The sequence below is a fragment of the Drosophila nasuta genome, chromosome 2L (genome assembly GCF_023558535.2).
Source record: "Drosophila nasuta strain 15112-1781.00 chromosome 2L, ASM2355853v1, whole genome shotgun sequence".
In the NCBI taxonomy this organism is placed as follows: Eukaryota; Metazoa; Arthropoda; class Insecta; order Diptera; family Drosophilidae; genus Drosophila; species Drosophila nasuta.
In genome coordinates this window covers 14212522-14232531 of record NC_083455.1, presented here as the reverse complement: position 1 = coordinate 14232531, position 20010 = coordinate 14212522, and the positions used below count along the sequence as shown (strand labels likewise).

At 32.8% G+C, this 20010-nt stretch overlaps 3 protein-coding genes across 3 annotated transcripts; all 3 read right to left on the bottom strand.

Moving 5' to 3' along the window:
- Positions 1-4336: 4336 nt before the first annotated feature.
- Positions 4337-6034, bottom strand: LOC132798304 (angiopoietin-related protein 3-like). The gene is made up of 4 exons (XM_060810116.1): positions 5496-6034; positions 5363-5419; positions 4630-5287; positions 4337-4573 (listed from the first exon to the last, which is right to left on the bottom strand). The coding sequence occupies exons 1-4, from the start codon at positions 6007-6009 to the stop codon at positions 4477-4479; spliced, it is 1326 nt and encodes a 441-aa protein (XP_060666099.1). The 5' UTR covers positions 6010-6034; the 3' UTR covers positions 4337-4476.
- Positions 6035-7034: 1000 nt separating this feature from the next.
- On the bottom strand, positions 7035-8574 carry LOC132786711 (angiopoietin-1-like). Its single transcript, XM_060793333.1, has 4 exons — positions 8112-8574; positions 7999-8055; positions 7300-7942; positions 7035-7242 (listed from the first exon to the last, which is right to left on the bottom strand). The coding sequence occupies exons 1-4, from the start codon at positions 8572-8574 to the stop codon at positions 7152-7154; spliced, it is 1254 nt and encodes a 417-aa protein (XP_060649316.1). The 3' UTR covers positions 7035-7151.
- A 2527-nt stretch (positions 8575-11101) lies between these two features.
- LOC132786608 (uncharacterized) lies at positions 11102-16291 on the bottom strand. Its single transcript, XM_060793177.1, has 9 exons — positions 16136-16291; positions 12253-12331; positions 12057-12194; positions 11917-12000; positions 11760-11864; positions 11631-11696; positions 11437-11571; positions 11303-11377; positions 11102-11250 (listed from the first exon to the last, which is right to left on the bottom strand). Exons 1-9 carry the CDS (start codon positions 16289-16291, stop codon positions 11102-11104), a joined length of 987 nt encoding a protein of 328 aa, XP_060649160.1.
- Positions 16292-20010: the final 3719 nt, after the last annotated feature.

Here is a 20010-nt window from a genome sequence, read left to right as displayed (position 1 = left end):
AGAATGTTCCGCAAACATTCAATTTTGGAGTGGAATGAATATAAATGCATGTTGCCGACGTTATGTTGCATGTTTTGCAAAAGGAAGTCATCATTTGTGTGGGTTGAAGATGCAAGCAGGATGAAAATGCTCAACAGAATATTTCAAATAAGTGCTGAAATCAATTTGAAACAGCTGCTTGAAATATTTCAGCATTTTGGGATTTTTTCACATTTTCAAAACCGGTTTGGTAATAGTCTGTAAATATACCAAATGAATATACCAAAATTATTATTAATTACAAAATATACCAAAGGTTTTTAGTGGATATTTAAATATGTCAAATTAATATACTGAAATATAACAAAACTATTTATTTGGTATATCGATATACTATATATAAAATATACTATTATACACTAAATATATATAACATATAGTATATTGATATAGCACCACAATTAAAATATACAATAAAATGCAAAATATACCAAAACTATTTATTTGGTATATTCTACTGCTACATTTAAAATGTATCATAAAATACAAAATATACCAGAAGCTTCATTAGGTATATTGACACACTCCTTCATTTAAAATATACCATAAAGTACAAAATATCTCAGAGTCATATAATTTTTTTGACAAAAAAGTACTTCCTTCTTTCATAAATCTTTCTGCAATAAAAGTATCCAGCAAATTGAATTTTAATTTGATAAACTGTACAAATTGTTATTAGCATAGTTCTTAAAAATAAAAAATACTTTAGCGGTTTATAGCCTTTGTGGCACGCCTTCTACAAAAATACTTTCAAGTCTATAGCTCTGAGGAATGTATGTGGTTTTTCTTTTGAGGAAAAACTGTTTTTCTTTGGCACATCTTAAATAAACGACGGCCAGCAAAAGAAATTTGTTATGTGTGTCAGTGGGAAATTTATGTTATTGCTGAACGAATTTACAGCAATAATGAAATAAAAGTGACACATGCATAGAGGCGACATAAAATCTGTAGCTGCAACTGACACGACGTCAAAACTCGAAATGCGTGCATAAAAACGTAGAAATCACAGACAAAACAGAGAGAGACAGACAGACAGTCAGGCAGGCGAAAAACGGTGGGAAAAGTCGAGTGGCAATTTCAATGTGTGTTTGATTTTCACCCCCTCTGCGTCAGTATCTTGCTCATCAGCCATGGGATTGGCAGACCCATAACCAATTATTTACCAACACTCGTCGTCGTCGTCATCATCATCGACATCCTGCACAATCGGAAAATGTGAAAATCGGAAATGCAGTCGAATGCAATGTACGAAGAAGACAACCCCTCACATTTCATGTAATTATAGACATTTTCGCAACTATTGTGTTACGAACAATTTAATGGTTCCCTCTACCTGAGCCAGCGAAATCTCTCTCATTTTAATTGCTGAAATATGCACACAGCAAAAATGCTACGAATATAATGGAAATATATATCCATTTTGTGGTCATCTATCAGAATTTCGCAATAACAGCACAAAATATGTATATAAATGTCTGCAGTCAGTCTGTGTGCTTTAAAGCACAAATCCCTACCATAAATTCCAACGCAATGTGTCGAGGGAACAATCATAATAAAATTCCTTAAGCTTCAGCTCAATGGGGGGAATCTCTTTAAATGCGATGGTCCCATCCATTTATAATCCTTTAATAGGCGTCCAAAAGGCATAAAATCAAACAATGCAACTGATAAATTTCCAATCATTTCATTTCGTTTTGGCCCATTGTTGTTGTTGTAGTTATTGTTGTTGTTGTTATTGTTGCAGTTGCAGAAAATGTCAATGAGGCTAGAAAAGCGCAAACAATTTTTATAGGCAAGAATGTGCGGGCTGTTGAGCTGACATTTGAGTGGGGAATGTGACGATGAGAAAGAGAAATAAAATGCTGAAAAAAAGACGTAAAATTCATGAGTCATTTAAATAATATAATTAGTGTTTGGCCCAATTAAAGGATGCTGTTTGATGAAGTCGCTTCTAGGCGCCAGTGCAAAGTTCTGAAGAAAGTTCTTAAAAAAAAATCGTCTTATTTTCTAGACAACAACATATGAGATAAGATATATCTGCACAAGAGGTTATTTGATTGCGATTCTTAGGAAAACAATGTAAAGTTCTGAAGAAATTAAATTATTTTTCATAAAAATAAAATCTTTTTAATATGTTTTTCAAACATCATACAACTATCGAAGACATTTGAATGTGATTCTTAGGAAAACATTCTTGAAACAAATATCAATCATTTCATTCACTTACAAAATAATTGTTATTTTTTCCACCACAATATTTGGTATTTTTGTATATTTTATTTGTAATTTCTTTGTACGTTGTCAACCGATTTGCCCATCAATATGCACGAAATACTAGAAAGACAAGAGAAGTCAAGAGTGTCGTTTGTCTGGACAGGCGAAGAAAGCAATGCATATGATTAATTGCTGGTTGAGTTCTAAGTGTGACAGCAGCAACAGCAGCAACAACAAACGAGCATTCTTTAAGGCTTTAGGACCGACCCCAAAAATAACATCAAAGCAAACAAAGGGCCACTGAAAAATATGAAGTGCAAACTGCGACGATGTACCCAACAGAACAGAACAGAACTCAGATGGAAATCTTGGCGACAGTTGAAAAGTTGAACAAATGTGCTTGGAGGGAAGAGAAAGGGGAGGCAACTTGTTTCAGTTTTTTTTTTGGGGTCTGACTGTCGCCTGTCGCCGCTGACAGCCGTCGAGACGTTTCGCTTCCTACTCTACGACTGACTGCCAAATTCCGATGGCGATGCAAATTGCATTGCCACAGAGCGGCCACGAGTGCAAAAGATTGAAAGATTCTCGTTGAGACGGCGGCAGGTGGTGCAGAGTCATTGGGATGCACAAATCGAGTTGTCGTAAAATTAGCACTTAATGCTTTAATTAATTACGTCGACGTGCGTTGCTGTTGTTCTTGTTGTTGTTATTGTTGTTGCTTCGCTGCGTTTAATGCATTTCGCATTTATTTATGGACATTGCATGCGCGTAACTCAACTCCTCCTCTTTCTTCTCTGGTAACTCCATCGTTCGAGATGGTCTCATGTTTGGCAACGTCAAGTGTCAGAGCATTTCACCAAAGCGAACGAAAGCAAGAAATTCATTGGCATTCCTCGGACACGTTTCACACTTTCACAGGAGAGGCAGCTACGTGCTCTTCCTTTGTCTCGCCTCCTCTCTCCCTTATTCTCTCTCGCTGTCTCTTTCTTTTGCAATCGCAGTGTCAGCATTTCATGAATGAGTTTCTGGTACCTGCGTCCATCCATCCATCGTTAACATTGACAATTCGTTGCACAACAAAACATCTCATTGCCTAAAGACCCTTAGCGAATCGAAAGTATCTTTTTATCTATCTGCAGTTCTGTCTAGCCTGCAGTTCTCTTATCACGCTTTTGGCTGTTGCATTTCAGTTGACTCGCCAGTTTATTGCCTTGTGCATCCCTTTTTCTTTTTTTTAACTTAACTGTTATTTTACCTTATTGATTTATGTGCAATCTTACAAAAGGTAAAGGAGAGTTCGCCCAGTGAATCTGCAACTGGACGATCGGTACATTGATCTCTGGCAGTGTCACCTAAAGATACGTGTTCAGGTATAGCTAACTCCGTTTAAGGAAGTTCACATATTAAGATCGTAGATACAATTAAAATTAAGATTTTTCTGTACTGTTGGAAAAGCGAAGAAAAGATCTTTAAAAATATATTTTACTTTCAATTTCTGAATATAAAATATAAGGCGTTGGCGTTTACCTGCGAATAAATTCACATTTCGGGAGTAATTTAATAAAATTAAAAACAAGTAACAAAACTACAGTCGGATGTGCTCGATTGAGATATACCTACTATCTATTTTCAATAAGACCATATTATTGAAATATACCAAAAATATACCACAAAATTACTAAGCAAATATACTGAATGTAATATTTGATATATGATATTATATTACATTCATAATCGATATCCATTTTCAATAAACAATATTCTTGAAATATACCGAAAATATACCATAAAAATACTATAATATATCGAAGGTTATATTTGGTATATGATATTGTGCTACATTAAATTTTTTTTTAAATATATCAAAAATATACCACAAAAATTTTAAAATATATCGATTGCAACAATTGGTATGTGATAATGTAATACATTCATAATCGCTACCCATTTTCAATAAAACCATATTCTTGAAATATACCGATGGTTATATTTGATATATGATATTGAACTATATTGAAAATATACCATAAAGTCAATAGTATAAAAATACAATTTTTATTTGCGCATTTTCAAGTTGATATCAATATAATATACAGTTTGCTGCAATGAAAAAACAAAACAATCAAAGCAATAGAAATAGGGGAATTATTAAACTGCGCTTAGCATAACACAATTTAATTCGTTATAAATCAATAAAAGAGTAAGAAAATAAGATAAGACTTTTCAATATCCATGTTGTCGAATTTTCATGATTGAAGAGGTTCCACCTGTCCAGAACCAAACTATACCACTATCCTTTCCCAATGGTGCATTTAGATTACTGCAAGATGATCAGATTAAATAATTTCAAGTAATTCATCGTATGCCTTCACTCACCTATCGCCACAATATTCTGGATACCACCATCCGCCCATTCCATTTGCAGCGCAATTTTTATAACCATTTGGAATATTATTTCTATCATATGTTGTAAATTTCTGATTGACATGCCTTTCCAAATTATTTTCTACCTGAATGGCATAAAATTTTCCTATTGATTGCAATGTGTAGTGAGATGCTGCATTTCCAATCCTAAAGTTATCATATTTTCCCATAGATACGCCCCTTATAGATGTTAATTTAAAGTGCATATCGTGTTTTTTTAAACTGGTTACAAGATGCTGTTTTTCCAAACCCATGAAGAACTCTCCATTCAAGTCGCCAAATCCATTAACGTATTCCTCCCAGCTCTTATCGAAATCTTGACTTCCATTGAATCGTCGCTGAATGATCATCCAACCATCACCATCGCATAGCACTTGAAAAGGATTTCCCTTTCGAATTTGTATCTCATGGATACCACTCGTCAAGTTCAAACACGAGGTGGGAAAGCGTTTAGGTAGTGTAGCAGCCAGTTTAAGGCATTCGTTTAATTTATGTTCATTACGCCGCAGATAATATTCAGTACTATTTTGGTCAAATTCGCAATGCATCAGCTGATGTTGTGAACCTTGATGTTTGGTGGCCAGGTTAATTTCGCGTCCCTCACACGAAACTAAAGTGTAGAATTAAAACATTATTAAATTTGTGTTATTTTTAATTCGTAGTTCATTCAAAATTTTGTACATACATTGCCGACTTTTAATTGATTTTCTCTCCTCTTTCTCTTTCTGAATTTCATTGTTTTCTAGTTTGAGAAAAAGAATAAAATTGTTTCATACCATTAAATGTTGTTAGTAGTCACTTAAAAACTTTAAACTTACTTTTATTGAGCTCGGACTTTAATTCTCCGATTTCAGCATTATTTTGATTGATGGTAGCATTCTGAGATGCTATAGTTAATTGCAATTTCTTTATTTGCTCCATGTAATCGGATGCTTCCTGCCTAGCTTTAATAGTTTCATTTATTTCGTCATCCAAAAGTTTTAGTTTATTCTTTAACTGAGTTTTTTGAGCAGCGATTATCTCAACCTTTTCTTTTAATTTCAATTCGAATTCGATATCGTTATTATTATTATTATTATTCGTTTCAAGTTTTTGGATACGACGTAATATGGTTAAAAGATCAGTATCTGTTTGAGTTTTATTCTCTGCTCGACACTGTGCCAATTGATCTTTTAAATTAAATATAACTGCATCATAATTCAATGTAGTTTTATTCTCCTCGTTTGGTAAACTAGTAGTTGAAATAAATTCGCCTTCTCTTGGTTGCGAACACACTGTCCATATTTCCACAATTATAAGGAATATAGAAAAGAATTCAAATCGCTTTTTCATTTTCGCTATCCCAAATTCACATCCGTTTGCCACTTGACTCTAATAACTACTAAATTTTACACATATCTCGCCGCCAAGTTGAAGCTATGCTTTTGGATTTAAGCAACATAATGCTATCAGAAGTATGCGGAGTAATCAACTTTGAAAACAAAAAAACAAAATTAACATAGTTTTCGATAAAAAGCGCCAACAAGTTCCGGTGGCTAATCTTAAAACGAGCTTTGAAATTTAGAAGTCTTAAACTGACATTTAAAATTGCAAAATTCAATTAAGAACGCTTTTGGGAATAAAATAACTTTGATATTAATGTAGTAAATTAACTAAAATGTCTGAAGGCCTTAGCTCATATCATTGCAATTCGTTAATTCAATAAGATAATAATATTAATAATAAGCTAAATCTGATCTTTAGGTGGAAATCAATATTTCTCAGCAGTAAAGGAGCCAAATACATAACGCAAAGTTTAATTTAATTTTAAGTTTTCACGAAGCAAATTTTCTAATACAAAGTACCATGACAATATTGAAATGTTTAATTGCAGAATACGAGTTTTCGATGCCTGAATTTGGGTCTACTTCGTTTTATTAGTTTGAAGAACTAAAATTGTTTTGGTCAAAATAAACATAACCATATGAAACGACAAAAAATATTTAACTTTATTCAGAAATATTCAATGCCTTTTAATGGTTATTAAAAATATATTTTCGACACTCATACTTTCGTATATACTTTATTAAAAAAAAAAAATAAATAAGATCACTCTTCTTTCATTTATTTGTAATGCGAGTAATATATATTTTTAAATTTATACTTAAAATTTTAACATAATTCTCAAAGCCTTAAACAGAAGCAAGTGTTTCGAACATTTAAAGTTTAAAAGTGTTTTTTTTTGCAAAACCAAAATATAGGTACTTTATTCAACTGCAATAAATTGTTAAAATTCAATTCAACAATTCTGCCTGTTAATTAAATTTATATCTGATGTTAAGTTACTTAATTTAAAACAATTCAATGTATTGGTTTGCTTTGACAGATTACAAAATCATTTGATCTGAATTTATTGACAAAAGAAAATCCATTTTTTATGATTGAAGAAATTAGTACTCGACAAGTAATTTAATTATGTGAGACTTTGCACGTTTTTAAAGTGGGCGAATCTTCATCTCCGTTGAGGTTGCACCACCCGAGTGCCAAATGATGCCTTTGCCATATCTATATGCTGCATTTAGATTACTGAAAGACAAACAAGCTTCTATTATTTGAATTAATTTGTCGTGAAACTAAACTCACCTCTCACCACAATTTGCTGGATACCACCAACCGCCCATGGGATGCTCGGCACAATGTTGATAAGCATTTGGAATATTATTTCTATCGTATGTTGAAAATTTCTGCTTAACGTTGGCTTCTAAATTATTAGGCTCAATACCGGTAAAATTCCCTATTGATTCCAACTCGTAGAGGGAATCTTCATTTCCGATCCTAAAGTTATCATATGTTCCATAACTAACGCCTCTGTTAAACACATAAATATACAGCTCGTGTTTCGTTGAGCTCGTAATAAGATGAAGATTTTCCAATCCTATGAAAAACTCCCCTCTCAAGTCACCAAATCCATTGCGGTATTCCTCCCAGTTCTTATTAAAATCTTCTTGCCCTTCGAATCGTCGCTGAATGACCATCCAACCAATACCATCGCATTTCACTTTAAGAGGATCTCCATTTGGAAGTTCTATCTCAAAAATTCCCTGTCTCGTAATGTTTAAACACGAGGTGGGAAGAGGAATTGTCTGCTTCTGGCATTCCTTTAAGTCAAGTTCCTTTATCTGAAGATCTTTCTTAAATGTGTCTTTTAAGTTAATACAATGCTTCAATTGTTGCAGTGATTCATTCAGCTGGTTACTCCTGTTAATACATCGTTTTTCACAGTTACCTGAAGTTGGAAAAAATTTTAATTTCTCTTCAAATTTGTTGCTCAATATTGCATACTTAGCTCGTCTTGAGTTAATTCCGTCTCCTTTTTTTCATTCTGAATATCTCCGTTTTCTAGTTTGTAAATAAAATTCAATTATTGACTTCCATTAACTGCAGTTAGCACTTACTATTTTGATTTTTCGACTTCCATTCTATTATTTCAACTTTAGTTTTGTTGATAATAGTATTCTGGGATAATATGGTTGATTGCAAGCTTTTGATTTGCGCTTTGTAATCGAATATATCCTGCTTAGCTTTGCTGGTTTTATAGACTTGTATATCCAGAAGATTTGATTTATCTACTAACTGATCTTCATGGCATACGATTATCTCATCTTTTTGTTTCAGTTTGATTTCGATATTGTTATTATTTTCGCTATGCGTTTGAAGTTTTTGGATACCACGTAATATGGTTGAAATGGTTTGAGTTTTATTCTCTCCTCGACACTGTGCTAATTGATATTCCAAATTTGATAACACTGAAAGTGCATTAGTTGTTGAGCTAAATTCGCTTTCTGTTGGTTGTGAGCACACTGTCGATATATCGACAATAGTAAGAAATACAATAAATATTTGTATTCTCATTTCCATAATGATCCAAAGTTGACAAGCGTCTGCCAGTCGTGCCTAATAACAACTAAACTTTGTGCATAGTTCGCCGACAAGTTGAAGCTAATTTAAATCCATGCTTAGCTATCAGAACGACTTTTGTGACTTGCAACAATCAGCAATAAGTAATATAAATAATAGCAAACATTCTTGAACATATTTTTATCTGAAAGAATCCTCAAGTTCCGGTAGCTAATCATTAAACGTTCTTTAAAATTTAAGCTTCAGAGCAGAAACAAAATTTCGAATGTTTCTAAAAATAAAAAACCTTGGAAAGTCATATCGTACATTAACTAAAACTGCTCTTTAGTTGGGAATCTAGAAAGCAAAGAATGCGATTTTTCTAGAACGACGAAGCTTAGCAAAAATTCCAAGCAAACGCTTTGACAATAAGCAACATCAAATCGAAAGAATAAAATAAAAAATATATATAAGAATCAACCTAATACTTTTCGATACATAATTATTTTTATGTGGGTAATTTCTGAAATTGCTTAATAAATGCCTTGAGAATGAGTGTTTAAGATATTAGTTTGAAAACTTTTTACTTACGTGAACCCGACATCATTATTCTGAACTTTTACAAATGGCTCTTTTAAATATATTACTCCTTATTGAATTTGTTGTCTATTTAAAATGCATTAATTTTCTATTTATCTATTTTCACCTACATTTGCTCCCTAGTTGCACCTTTTGAGACACTTATTGGTCTCTAATTACTGTTGGCTTTTGGCTCAATGTTAAGCAAAATATTGGCGGTTTCCAATGAACAGCGGACATTACGATTCATCGAGCGCGAAATTCGCATTGAATGCAGACAGAGTATTAGGATTATGTCCCACCGCCAAGAAGATTATACGTTAATTAATTTGCTATCGATTGCCGTATTAATGCTCACATTATCTTGCTTCCATTCGGCTGTAAGCCGAAAGTGGAAAGTTAAGCACACAATTTTAACGAATTCAACGAATAATTTGGGACACTTACATATGTACTATATGTGTGTTTATTCATTTTCTTAAAGTCAATCCAAGACTCATAACCGAAAGTTGCATAACACCAATTACCACTAAATTTTGTGATAGCCAAGTTGAAGCCAAATTGAATCACATTCTCACATATAGAATCAACCAAAAGTTTTTGTTAAGTACCTGATCAACTTATAGCTTCCAGCCATATTTTAATGATACGCAAAATATTTGAAATCAGTTTTATGATTATAACAAGAATTTATATGTTGGTATTAGTATTTGTTATATATGTATATTCAATAAGAATACAATTCCATATCCAATGTGTTGGAATGAGTTACAAGAAGTGTTCTTCACAAACGAATTATTGTAAAAGTGTTTGATTCAAGTGGAAAAGAAACAAATTCATGGATTTTAATTGATTTATTTGTTTCTTTTATTGATTTCTTATTCAGGAAAAGATATTTTTGAATAAAGATAATAAATAAGACAATATATTTGCCTAGTATTTAGTTTATATTTATTCATATGGCCGAATCCTTATAATTGAGGTGAATGCGAAGTGCATACTCCAGCGTAGATAACCATATGGAGCGTTTAAATTACTGAAAGATGATTAAATTTAATTTTTTAAATTAATTAACCGTGATAATAAACTCACGTATATCCACAATTTTCTGGATACCACCAGCCTCCCATACCATTTGCGCTGCAATAATGCATATTGTTTCTATCGTATGTTGAAAATTTCTGATGTTCATTCCAAAATAAACCATTAATATTGCCATCAAAGTTTCCTATTGATTCCAATTCATAGAGATTCTGCATTTCCAACCCTGAAGTTATCATATTTTGACCTCAATGTACCCCTTGAAGATGTGACAGAAATATGTGCCTCGTGTCTTCTTGAGTTGGTAATAAGATGCAGATTTTCCAATCCAATAAAAAACTCTTGCCTGCTTGGGTCTTCAAATCCATCCACGTATTCCTGCCAGCTTCTGTTAAAATCTAGTTTTCCATTATTTCGTCGCTGTATGATAATCCAACCATCATTATCGCATAGCACATATAAAGGATTTCCATTAAAAAGTTGTATCTCATGAACACCCGCAGTTAGGTTTACACAAGAAGTTGGAAGACTTCTTGAGAGCGTAGTTGATTGAGGTTTGCATTCATTTAATTCGTCTTCTATAGTTTTGAGTTTCTTCATAATTGAATCTTTTAAAGAAATACATTTAAACCCTTCAAGTTGTAGTGTGTTTAATCTCTTATAAAAGTAGTCATAGCTGTTTCTATAAATATCTATAATATCTATGAATGAACATGAATAAATTTGTGTTGTTTAATTTATATTTCCTAAATGGTTAATAAAAATTCGTTAATTTGGGTTGCATACCTAGATGGTTTTGTGTAGAGTTCACTTTTATTTGGCATTGGTCTAGTAAAGATATAAAATAAAAGTATAAGTTAATCAAAGGAATATTAAGACATACCTAAGTAAAGAAGAATTTTATGATTGATTTATTCAAATTCATTATTTAATGTTGCATACTTAGCTCCACTTGGAGTGAATTCCTCTCCAGTTCCGCCTTTTTATTATCTTCAGCTTTTTTCCGCCAATCTCGAATAGTTGAATCCTTCATAGAGCAAGTTTCTATATATTTTTTCAAGTCGTTGTCACATTTTTCTTCAAGGAACAAAATTTTAGTGAAGAATTCAATTTCAAGTGATTTTCTCACCTAATAAACTTTGCTGTTCTTTTTCATATTTCTTGAAGTTTTCAGTAAAATTTCTATAACTCAATTGGCATTTCTCTAAAAGAAAATTAATTTCCCGATAGGTTTACTAAAAATAATAATTCAATGCTGCATACCTAGCTCTGATTTTACCGAATTTCTCTCCAGTTCCACCTTTTGATTAACATCAGCCTTTTTCCGCCATTCTCTAATAGTTGCATCCTTGTTAGAGCAATCCGCTTTTTGTATTTTCAAGTCATTTTGACATATATCTAAGACAAAAGGTTTTTTTTTATAGGTTTATTAATATTAATAATATTGTGCGTCGTACTTAGCTGCTGTTGGATTGATTGCTCTTCTTGTTCCTTAATGTCCGTGTTGTTCTTTTGGCATTGATCTAGCAAAGCTCATAGAACTAATAACACTTCATTGAATTTAATATGCTTCAAATATTACCTACCCAACAATTTCTGATTATTTTCAGCTTTCAATATCAACTCTTGAATAGTCATAATGTTTTTAATAGACTCATTTTTTATTGATTCCAAATTCCCTTGACACGATTCTTTAAAAGAAGATATAATATGGAAAATGTCATCTAGAAATGATCTTCTTACCTAATCTTATTTGAGCGTTTTGATATTTTTTATAGTTTTCATCCGTTGAATTGGCTAAATTCTTGTTATTCAATAGGGATTTATCTGGAAATTAAGTGAAGTTAAGAATCTCGTTCTAGTTTATGTTGTACTGAACTTACTTAGTTTAATGTTAAGCTCGTTTATTTCGTTAGTTTGTTTATTCGCTTCAGATTTCAGCTGCTTGATGTCCTGCTGTGATTTGTTATAGTAAGACGGGCAAGTTATTCGTGGTTGTGGTGTTGTGGCTCTCGGATTAACTAGATTGTAAAGTATTTGTATTATTGAATTGCATTAACTATAATACTCTAAGCTTACTCTTCTCCGACTTTAATTTTGATATTTCAGCATTATTCTTATTGATGGTAGATATGTAAGATTTTATAGTTGAATCCAACTTTGCAATTATTTTATTATTATTTTTGACGGTTAATTTCGACTTAGATATTTCAGCATTATTTTTAATGATGGTAGAGTTAAAAGAGTTTATAGTTGACTCCAAATTTGCAATTGTTTCATTGCTCTTATTAACAATTTTTTTGAAAGCTGTTATAGTTGTTTCCAACTTTAATATATCAGTATTTTTCTTGTTTATTGTAGAGTTATTAGATTCTATAGTTGTATTTAACCTTGATATTTCAGCATTATTCTTATTGATGGTGGAGTTGTAAGATTTTATAGTTGACTCCAACTTTGCAATTTTTTCATTATTATTTTTTAAGGTTAATTGTAACTTTGATATTTCAGCATTCTTCTTAATGATGGTGGAGTTGAAAGAGTTTATAGTTAAATTCAACTTTGCAATTGTTTCAAAGTTCTTATTAACGATTGTTTTGAAATATGTTATAGTTGATTCCAACTTTGATATATCAGCGTTATTCTTGTTTATTGTAGAGTTATTAGATTCTATAGTTGTCTTCAACCTTGATATTTCAGCATCTTTTTTATTGACACTTTCTTTGCAAATTGTTATAATTGACTCTAATTTTGATATATCAGCACTGTTTTTAATAATAGTATTATTTTTCTCCGACTTTAATTTTGATATTTCAGCATTATTCTTATTGATAGTTGACTCCAAATTTGCAATTGTTTCAAAGTTCTTATTAACGATTGTTTTGAAATATGTTATAGTTGATTCCAACTTTGATATATCAGCGTTATTCTTGTTAATTGTAGAGTTATTAGATTTTATAGTTGTCTTCAACTTTGATATTTCAGCATCTTTCTTATAGACAGTTTCTTTCCAATTTGTTATAATTGACTCCAATTTTAATATTTGTGCACTGTTTTCAACAAAAGTATTATTCTGAGATCCGATAATTGATAGCAAATTCGATATCTGAGCGTTGTTGTTATTGATGGTATTATTGTAAGATGATATAGTTTCTTGCAATATCTTTATTTCAAGTTCTTTTTCTCTTAGTTGGTCTTTGTAATCGTCTATTTGTTGATGAGCTTTAACGGTTTCATTTTTTTGAATTTCCAAAAGACTTGTTTTATCTGCTATCGAAACTCTTTGAATAGAAATAATCTCATAATTTTGTTTTAATCTAAGTTCATTATCTTTAAATGACTGAATTTGTGATCGACATTGCTTTAATTGATCCTCCAAATTGGGATTTTCACTAACAGTTTTAATCCATTTTGGTCTCCCTTCCATTTCGTTCATCAATTTTTTTTTATACTCGTCAGAGAAATTAGTGGATTGTATAAATTTCCACAAATCTCCATTATCATTTGATTGTAAGCATACAGTCCATGGCACAATTATGAAAAACAGAGCGAATAACTTGAGACACTTTTCTATAATCATTTCCTTAAGAAGAAACTAAAATGCACATCCGTTTGCCACTTGAGACCAAAAATTACTAAATTTTGTAAATAGCTTGTAGTCGAGATGAAATAAAATTGTGTGAAGTAAGCAACCAAGTGTTATCAGTGTTTAGTAAAAGGAATAGTATGTTTGGATTTTTTTTATATATAACATTTTTTTGTTTTGCAGAATATGATAATTCGCTTTGCGACTATACTATATTTAATCTTTGCACATAACTTATGTATGTGCGTTAGTTGGTGACTTGACAAAATATTTATATCAATATTCAGCGTAGTTCAACATAAGTTAAATATTTATACCATTTACCCATAGGTTAGAAGGATATTATAACTTTGTGCCAGTTGAAAATGTATGTAGAATTCAGAAGGAGGTGTCTTCGATCCTATAAAGTATATGTATATATTTTGTTGATCAGCATCAACAGCCGATACGATGTAGCCATATCAGTCTGTCCGTCTGTCTAAAGACATAGATCTCAGAGACTATAAGAGAGATAAATACTTGTGTTGAGCTACTAAGCTTTTTTAGTGCAAGAATATTGTTTATAAATAAAACACGCGAATTCAAATTTAATGGTTTATTGATGTGGTACATATGTACATATATGTACAAATATGTAACCACTTAATATTTTTGGCTGTGACTTGAGCAAGTAACAAGCTTCGCCACCGACACGATATCAAAGAGAGTAACAATGCAATTGAGTAAGCAATTAGTCGATCGAAATGCAAGCGATCGTTAGCAGTGTCAGAGAGCATGCAACGTCAATATCAAGTGCTGCCGACGGAAGCAGCACTGCTAGCAGACTCCGTCACAGAATGGCATTAACATTAGGTGTCTGCTGCTCCCGTCATATTCCCGCCGTTGAAAGCCTGTCTTTCAACATCATGCTTCAGGGGCAGTAGAAATAGTTTGTTTATGGCTCTCCGGGCTAGCGGCCAACGAAGATGAGGCAAATTTTCGTCTTTGACCAAGACCACGTCGTTTCCTTGGAGACCACTATCAAGAGTGCACCACTTTCATCTTTGCTGGAGAAGAGTCAGATACTCCTCTTGCCATCTAGTCCAGAAGACCTGCTGCAGCTGAGTGACACGTTGCCAACTATCCAACTGATTGTAGTTAGGTCGGGTTCGAGAATCACGGTTGGAGGACCACCAAACAGTATATGAGCGGGAGTCAGCACATCCAAATCCACAAGATTTTCTGAAATTGATAGCAATGGACGACTATTAATTATGGCCGCTATTTGGCAAATCAGTGTGCGAAGCTCATCGAAATAGAGAATTGAGCGGCCAACAGAGCGATACACATGGTGCTTTGCGCTCTTGACTGCTGACTAGGAGGAATAAACTTCCACTCGATGTTGTTCATGAGGCAAACACGATGAACTGACTCCTTATGGGGATTGTTGAGGAGAAGTTTCTTGACATGCTGAAGATCATTTTTGGCCCAGACAAAGTTAGTCGCATTATCAGACCAAATGTGATTGGGCCTTCCACGAAGTGACAAAAAACTCCCAGAAAGGCAGCAGTTATTAAATCCTTCACCAACTCCAGATAAATCGCCTTGCTAGCAAAGCAGATGAATACGCTGATGTAGCATCCAATTGGGGGTCTATTCCGAACTTCAGATATATAGTAAAACAGCCCGCAGTAGTCCAATCCGATTATTGCAAAGGCACGACAATTTAGAAGACGTTCCTTTGGAAGGCTGGCCATAATCGGTTCGAGCACAGTGGGCTTGGCCCTAAAGCCTTCAATGCAATTGCGAACAACCCGTGACACAGTTCACAGTCCACCAATATTGTAAACGAATTTTTGCTAATATTGCTCTAGCTCCAATGTGGAGATTGTTTTTATGATTTTAAGCGATGAGTGCCAACGTAATGAGCTGTCGTAGAGGCAATATAATAGGATGACGGGCATCGTAGGGAAGAGTTGAATTGGCTAGCCGACCGCCAAAATGCAGAAGTCCAAATTGGTCGATGAAAGGCAACAAAGAAGCGATTGAACTCGATTTCTTGACGAAGCCTTTCGAGCAAATCTTCTTCACATCACCCCATAAATTTGACAACTGCATCATTCGCAGTAGCAGCCATGTGCCTTTGTTGACATCTACCACGTTAAGGATGCTTTATACGATTAACAAATTTAAACACAAATGCATATACGCGCTGCATTGAGGCAAATGTGTTAAGGTACTTGCACCGTAGAATGATATCATGATACGGGGAGGTGGCTATCATGACCTTCCCACGCATTTCCAACGTTGACACCTATAAGCAGTGCTGTGAATTTGCAACAAGAAAATCAGTTCCATGAAACGATGTCTTGGACTCTGCTAAACATTCTGGAGTTGTACTTCTGGAGAGTACGTCGGCAGGTTTAAGAGCCGTGGGAACATGTCCTGAATGGACGCTACGAGATTTAACTCAAAATCGTTGAACTTATATGGATCGTCCTTGATCCCGGAGAGTACCACCGATGAATCGCTCCAGCAAAAGAACTCATCGTTCATCTAGAAAACCCATGTTTCTAACTTCACGGATGTTACTGCCGAACAATCGAACACAACCTGAAGCTTTTATTAAAGGTCTTCTTCTTCGAATCAGTGCTGAATGACCAATGCAATCGCATTTCACTTTAGTTTAGTTCTATCTCATAAGTAACCTGTCTCATAATGTTTCAACACGAGGTGAGAAGAGGATTTCTCTGCTTCTGGCATTCCTTTAAGTCAAGTTCCTTTATCTGAAGATCTTTCTTAAATATGCCTTTAAATTTAATACAATGCTTCCATTGTTGCAGTGATTCATTCAGCTGGTTACTCCTGTAAATACATCGTTTTTCACAGTTACCTGTAGTTGAAAAAAATTTTAATTTCTATTCAAATTCGTTGCTCAATATTGCATACTTAGCTCTTATTGAGTTAATTCCGTCTCCTTCTTTTCATTCTGGATTCTGAATTCTTTATAAATAAATTTCAATTATTAACTTCCATTAAATGCAGTTAGCACTTACTATTTTTATTTTTCGACTTCGATTCTATTATTTCAACTTTAGTTTTATTGATTCTGGGATATTATGGTTGATTGCAAGCTTTTGATTTGCTCTTTGTAATCGAATGTATCCTGCTTAGCTTTGCTGGTTTTATATACTTGTATATTGAGGGATGTCGCGTGCGACCAGCTATTCACTTACAAAAAAAACATATTCTGAAATAATTTTAAAAATAAGTAAATGTTATTTTTATAGCTCTAGATTAGTACTTTAATTAGAGCTAAGAATGGTTTTGGTATTTTTTTTCTGTTTTGTTTTCTGTTCTGATAATTGCAAAAATTAACAAATTCGTACGCAAAACCAAAAAATGAACGAATTTATATATTTTATCGTAAAACAGAATAAGTTACTAAAATCAATCTTAGCTCTAAAAATAGTGCTAATCCAAAGCTTTAAGAATAACCTTCACTTAATTTTAAAATTGTTTTAGTTTATGTTTTTTTTTGTCACTGAAAAGCTGTTCGCACGCGACATTTACCAGAGAATTACCCATATCCAGAAGATTTGATTTATCTGCTAACTGAGCTTTTTGGCATACTATTATCTCATCTTTTTGTTTCAGTTTGATTTCGATATTGTTATTATTTTCGCTATGCGTTTGAAGTTTTTGGATACCACGTAATATGGTTGAAATGGTTTGAGTTTTATTCTCTCCTCGACACTGTGCTAATTGATATTCCAAATTTGATATCACTGAAAGTGCATTAGTTGTTGAGCTAAATTCGCTTTCTGTTGGTTGTGAGCACACTGTCGATATATCGACAATAGTAAGAAATACAATAAATATTTGTATTCTCATTTCCATAATGATCCAAAGTTGACAAGCGTCTGCCAGTCGTGCCTAATAACAACTAAACTTTGTGCATAGTTCGCCGACAAGTTGAAGCTAATTTAAATCCATGCTTAGCTATCAGAACGACTTTTGTGACTTGCAACAATCAGCAATAAGTAATATAAATAATAGCAAACATTCTTGAACAGATTTTTATCTGAAAGAATCCTCAAGTTCCGGTAGCTAATCATTAAACGTTCTTTAAAATTTAAGCTTCAGAGCAGAAACAAAATTTCGAATGTTTCTAAAAATAAAAAACCTTGGAAAGTCATATCGTACATTAACTAAAACTGCTCTTTAGTTGGGAATCTAGAAAGCAAAGAATGCGATTTTTCTAGAACGACGAAGCTTAGCAAAATTCCAAGCAAACGCTTTGACAATAAGCAACATCAAATCGAAAGAATAAAATAAAAAATATATATAAGAATCAACCTAATACTTTTCGATACATAATTATTTTTATGTGGGTAATTTCTGAAATTGCTTAATAAATGCCTTGAGAATGAGTGTTTAAGATATTAGTTTGAAAACTTTTTACTTACGTGAACCCGACATCATTATTCTGAACTTTTACAAATGGCTCTTTTAAATATATTACTCCTTATTGAATTTGTTGTCTATTTAAAATGCATTAATTTTCTATTTATCTATTTTCACCTACATTTGCTCCCTAGTTGCACCTTTTGAGACACTTATTGGTCTCTAATTACTGTTGGCTTTTGGCTCAATGTTAAGCAAAATATTGGCGGTTTCCAATGAACAGCGGACATTACGATTCATCGAGCGCGAAATTCGCATTGAATGCAGACAGAGTATTAGGATTATGTCCCACCGCCAAGAAGATTATACGTTAATTAATTTGCTATCGATTGCCGTATTAATGCTCACATTATCTTGCTTCCATTCGGCTGTAAGCCGAAAGTGGAAAGTTAAGCACACAATTTTAACGAATTCAACGAATAATTTGGGACACTTACATATGTACTATATGTGTGTTTATTCATTTTCTTAAAGTCAATCCAAGACTCATAACCGAAAGTTGCATAACACCAATTACCACTAAATTTTGTGATAGCCAAGTTGAAGCCAAATTGAATCACATTCTCACATATAGAATCAACCAAAAGTTTTTGTTAAGTACCTGATCAACTTATAGCTTCCAGCCATATTTTAATGATACGCAAAATATTTGAAATCAGTTTTATGATTATAACAAGAATTTATATGTTGGTATTAGTATTTGTTATATATGTATATTCAATAAGAATACAATTCCATATCCAATGTGTTGGAATGAGTTACAAGAAGTGTTCTTCACAAACGAATTATTGTAAAAGTGTTTGATTCAAGTGGAAAAGAAACAAATTCATGGATTTTAATTGATTTATTTGTTTCTTTTATTGATTTCTTATTCAGGAAAAGATATTTTTGAATAAAGATAATAAATAAGACAATATATTTGCCTAGTATTTAGTTTATATTTATTCATATGGCCGAATCCTTATAATTGAGGTGAATGCGAAGTGCATACTCCAGCGTAGATAACCATATGGAGCGTTTAAATTACTGAAAGATGATTAAATTTAATTTTTTTAAATTAATTAACCGTGATAATAAACTCACGTATATCCACAATTTTCTGGATACCACCAGCCTCCCATACCATTTGCGCTGCAATAATGCATATTGTTTCTATCGTATGTTGAAAATTTCTGATGTTCATTCCAAAATAAACCATTAATATTGCCATCAAAGTTTCCTATTGATTCCAATTCATAGAGAGATTCTGCATTTCCAACCCTGAAGTTATCATATTTTGACCTCAATGTACCCCTTGAAGATGTGACAGAAATATGTGCCTCGTGTCTTCTTGAGTTGGTAATAAGATGCAGATTTTCCAATCCAATAAAAAACTCTTGCCTGCTTGGGTCTTCAAATCCATCCACGTATTCCTGCCAGCTTCTGTTAAAATCTAGTTTTCCATTATTTCGTCGCTGTATGATAATCCAACCATCATTATCGCATAGCACATATAAAGGATTTCCATTAAAAAAGTTGTATCTCATGAACACCCGCAGTTAGGTTTACACAAGAAGTTGGAAGACTTCTTGAGAGCGTAGTTGATTGAGGTTTGCATTCATTTAATTCGTCTTCTATAGTTTTGAGTTTCTTCATAATTGAATCTTTTAAAGAAATACATTTAAACCCTTCAAGTTGTAGTGTGTTTAATCTCTTATAAAAGTAGTCATAGCTGTTTCTATAAATATCTATAATATCTATGAATGAACATGAATAAATTTGTGTTGTTTAATTTATATTTCCTAAATGGTTAATAAAAATTCGTTAAT

Excerpts from the sequence above, each read along its gene's own strand:
- LOC132798304 (XM_060810116.1), bottom strand. The coding sequence starts at position 6,009 with ATGAAAAAGCGATTTGAATTCTTTTCTATATTCCTTATAATTGTGGAA. Across the intron at positions 5,420-5,495 it reads AAAGTCCGAGCTCAATAAAA|AAAACAATGAAATTCAGAAA; the intron begins GTAAGTTTAAAG and ends TTCTCAAACTAG. Across the intron at positions 4,574-4,629 it reads CCAGAATATTGTGGCGATAG|TAATCTAAATGCACCATTGG; the intron begins GTGAGTGAAGGC and ends ATCATCTTGCAG.
- LOC132786711 (XM_060793333.1), bottom strand. The coding sequence starts at position 8,574 with ATGGAAATGAGAATACAAATATTTATTGTATTTCTTACTATTGTCGAT. Across the intron at positions 8,056-8,111 it reads GAAGTCGAAAAATCAAAATA|AAAACGGAGATATTCAGAAT; the intron begins GTAAGTGCTAAC and ends TTTACAAACTAG. Across the intron at positions 7,943-7,998 it reads ATTAACTCAAGACGAGCTAA|GTAACTGTGAAAAACGATGT; the intron begins GTATGCAATATT and ends TTCCAACTTCAG.
- LOC132786608 (XM_060793177.1), bottom strand. The coding sequence starts at position 16,291 with ATGAACGATGAGTTCTTTTGCTGGAGCGATTCATCGGTGGTACTCTCC. Across the intron at positions 11,572-11,630 it reads ATCAATCCAACAGCAGCTAA|ATATATGTCAAAATGACTTG; the intron begins GTACGACGCACA and ends CTTTTGTCTTAG. Across the intron at positions 11,251-11,302 it reads AGAACAGCAAAGTTTATTAG|AAAAATGTGACAACGACTTG; the intron begins GTGAGAAAATCA and ends TGTTCCTTGAAG.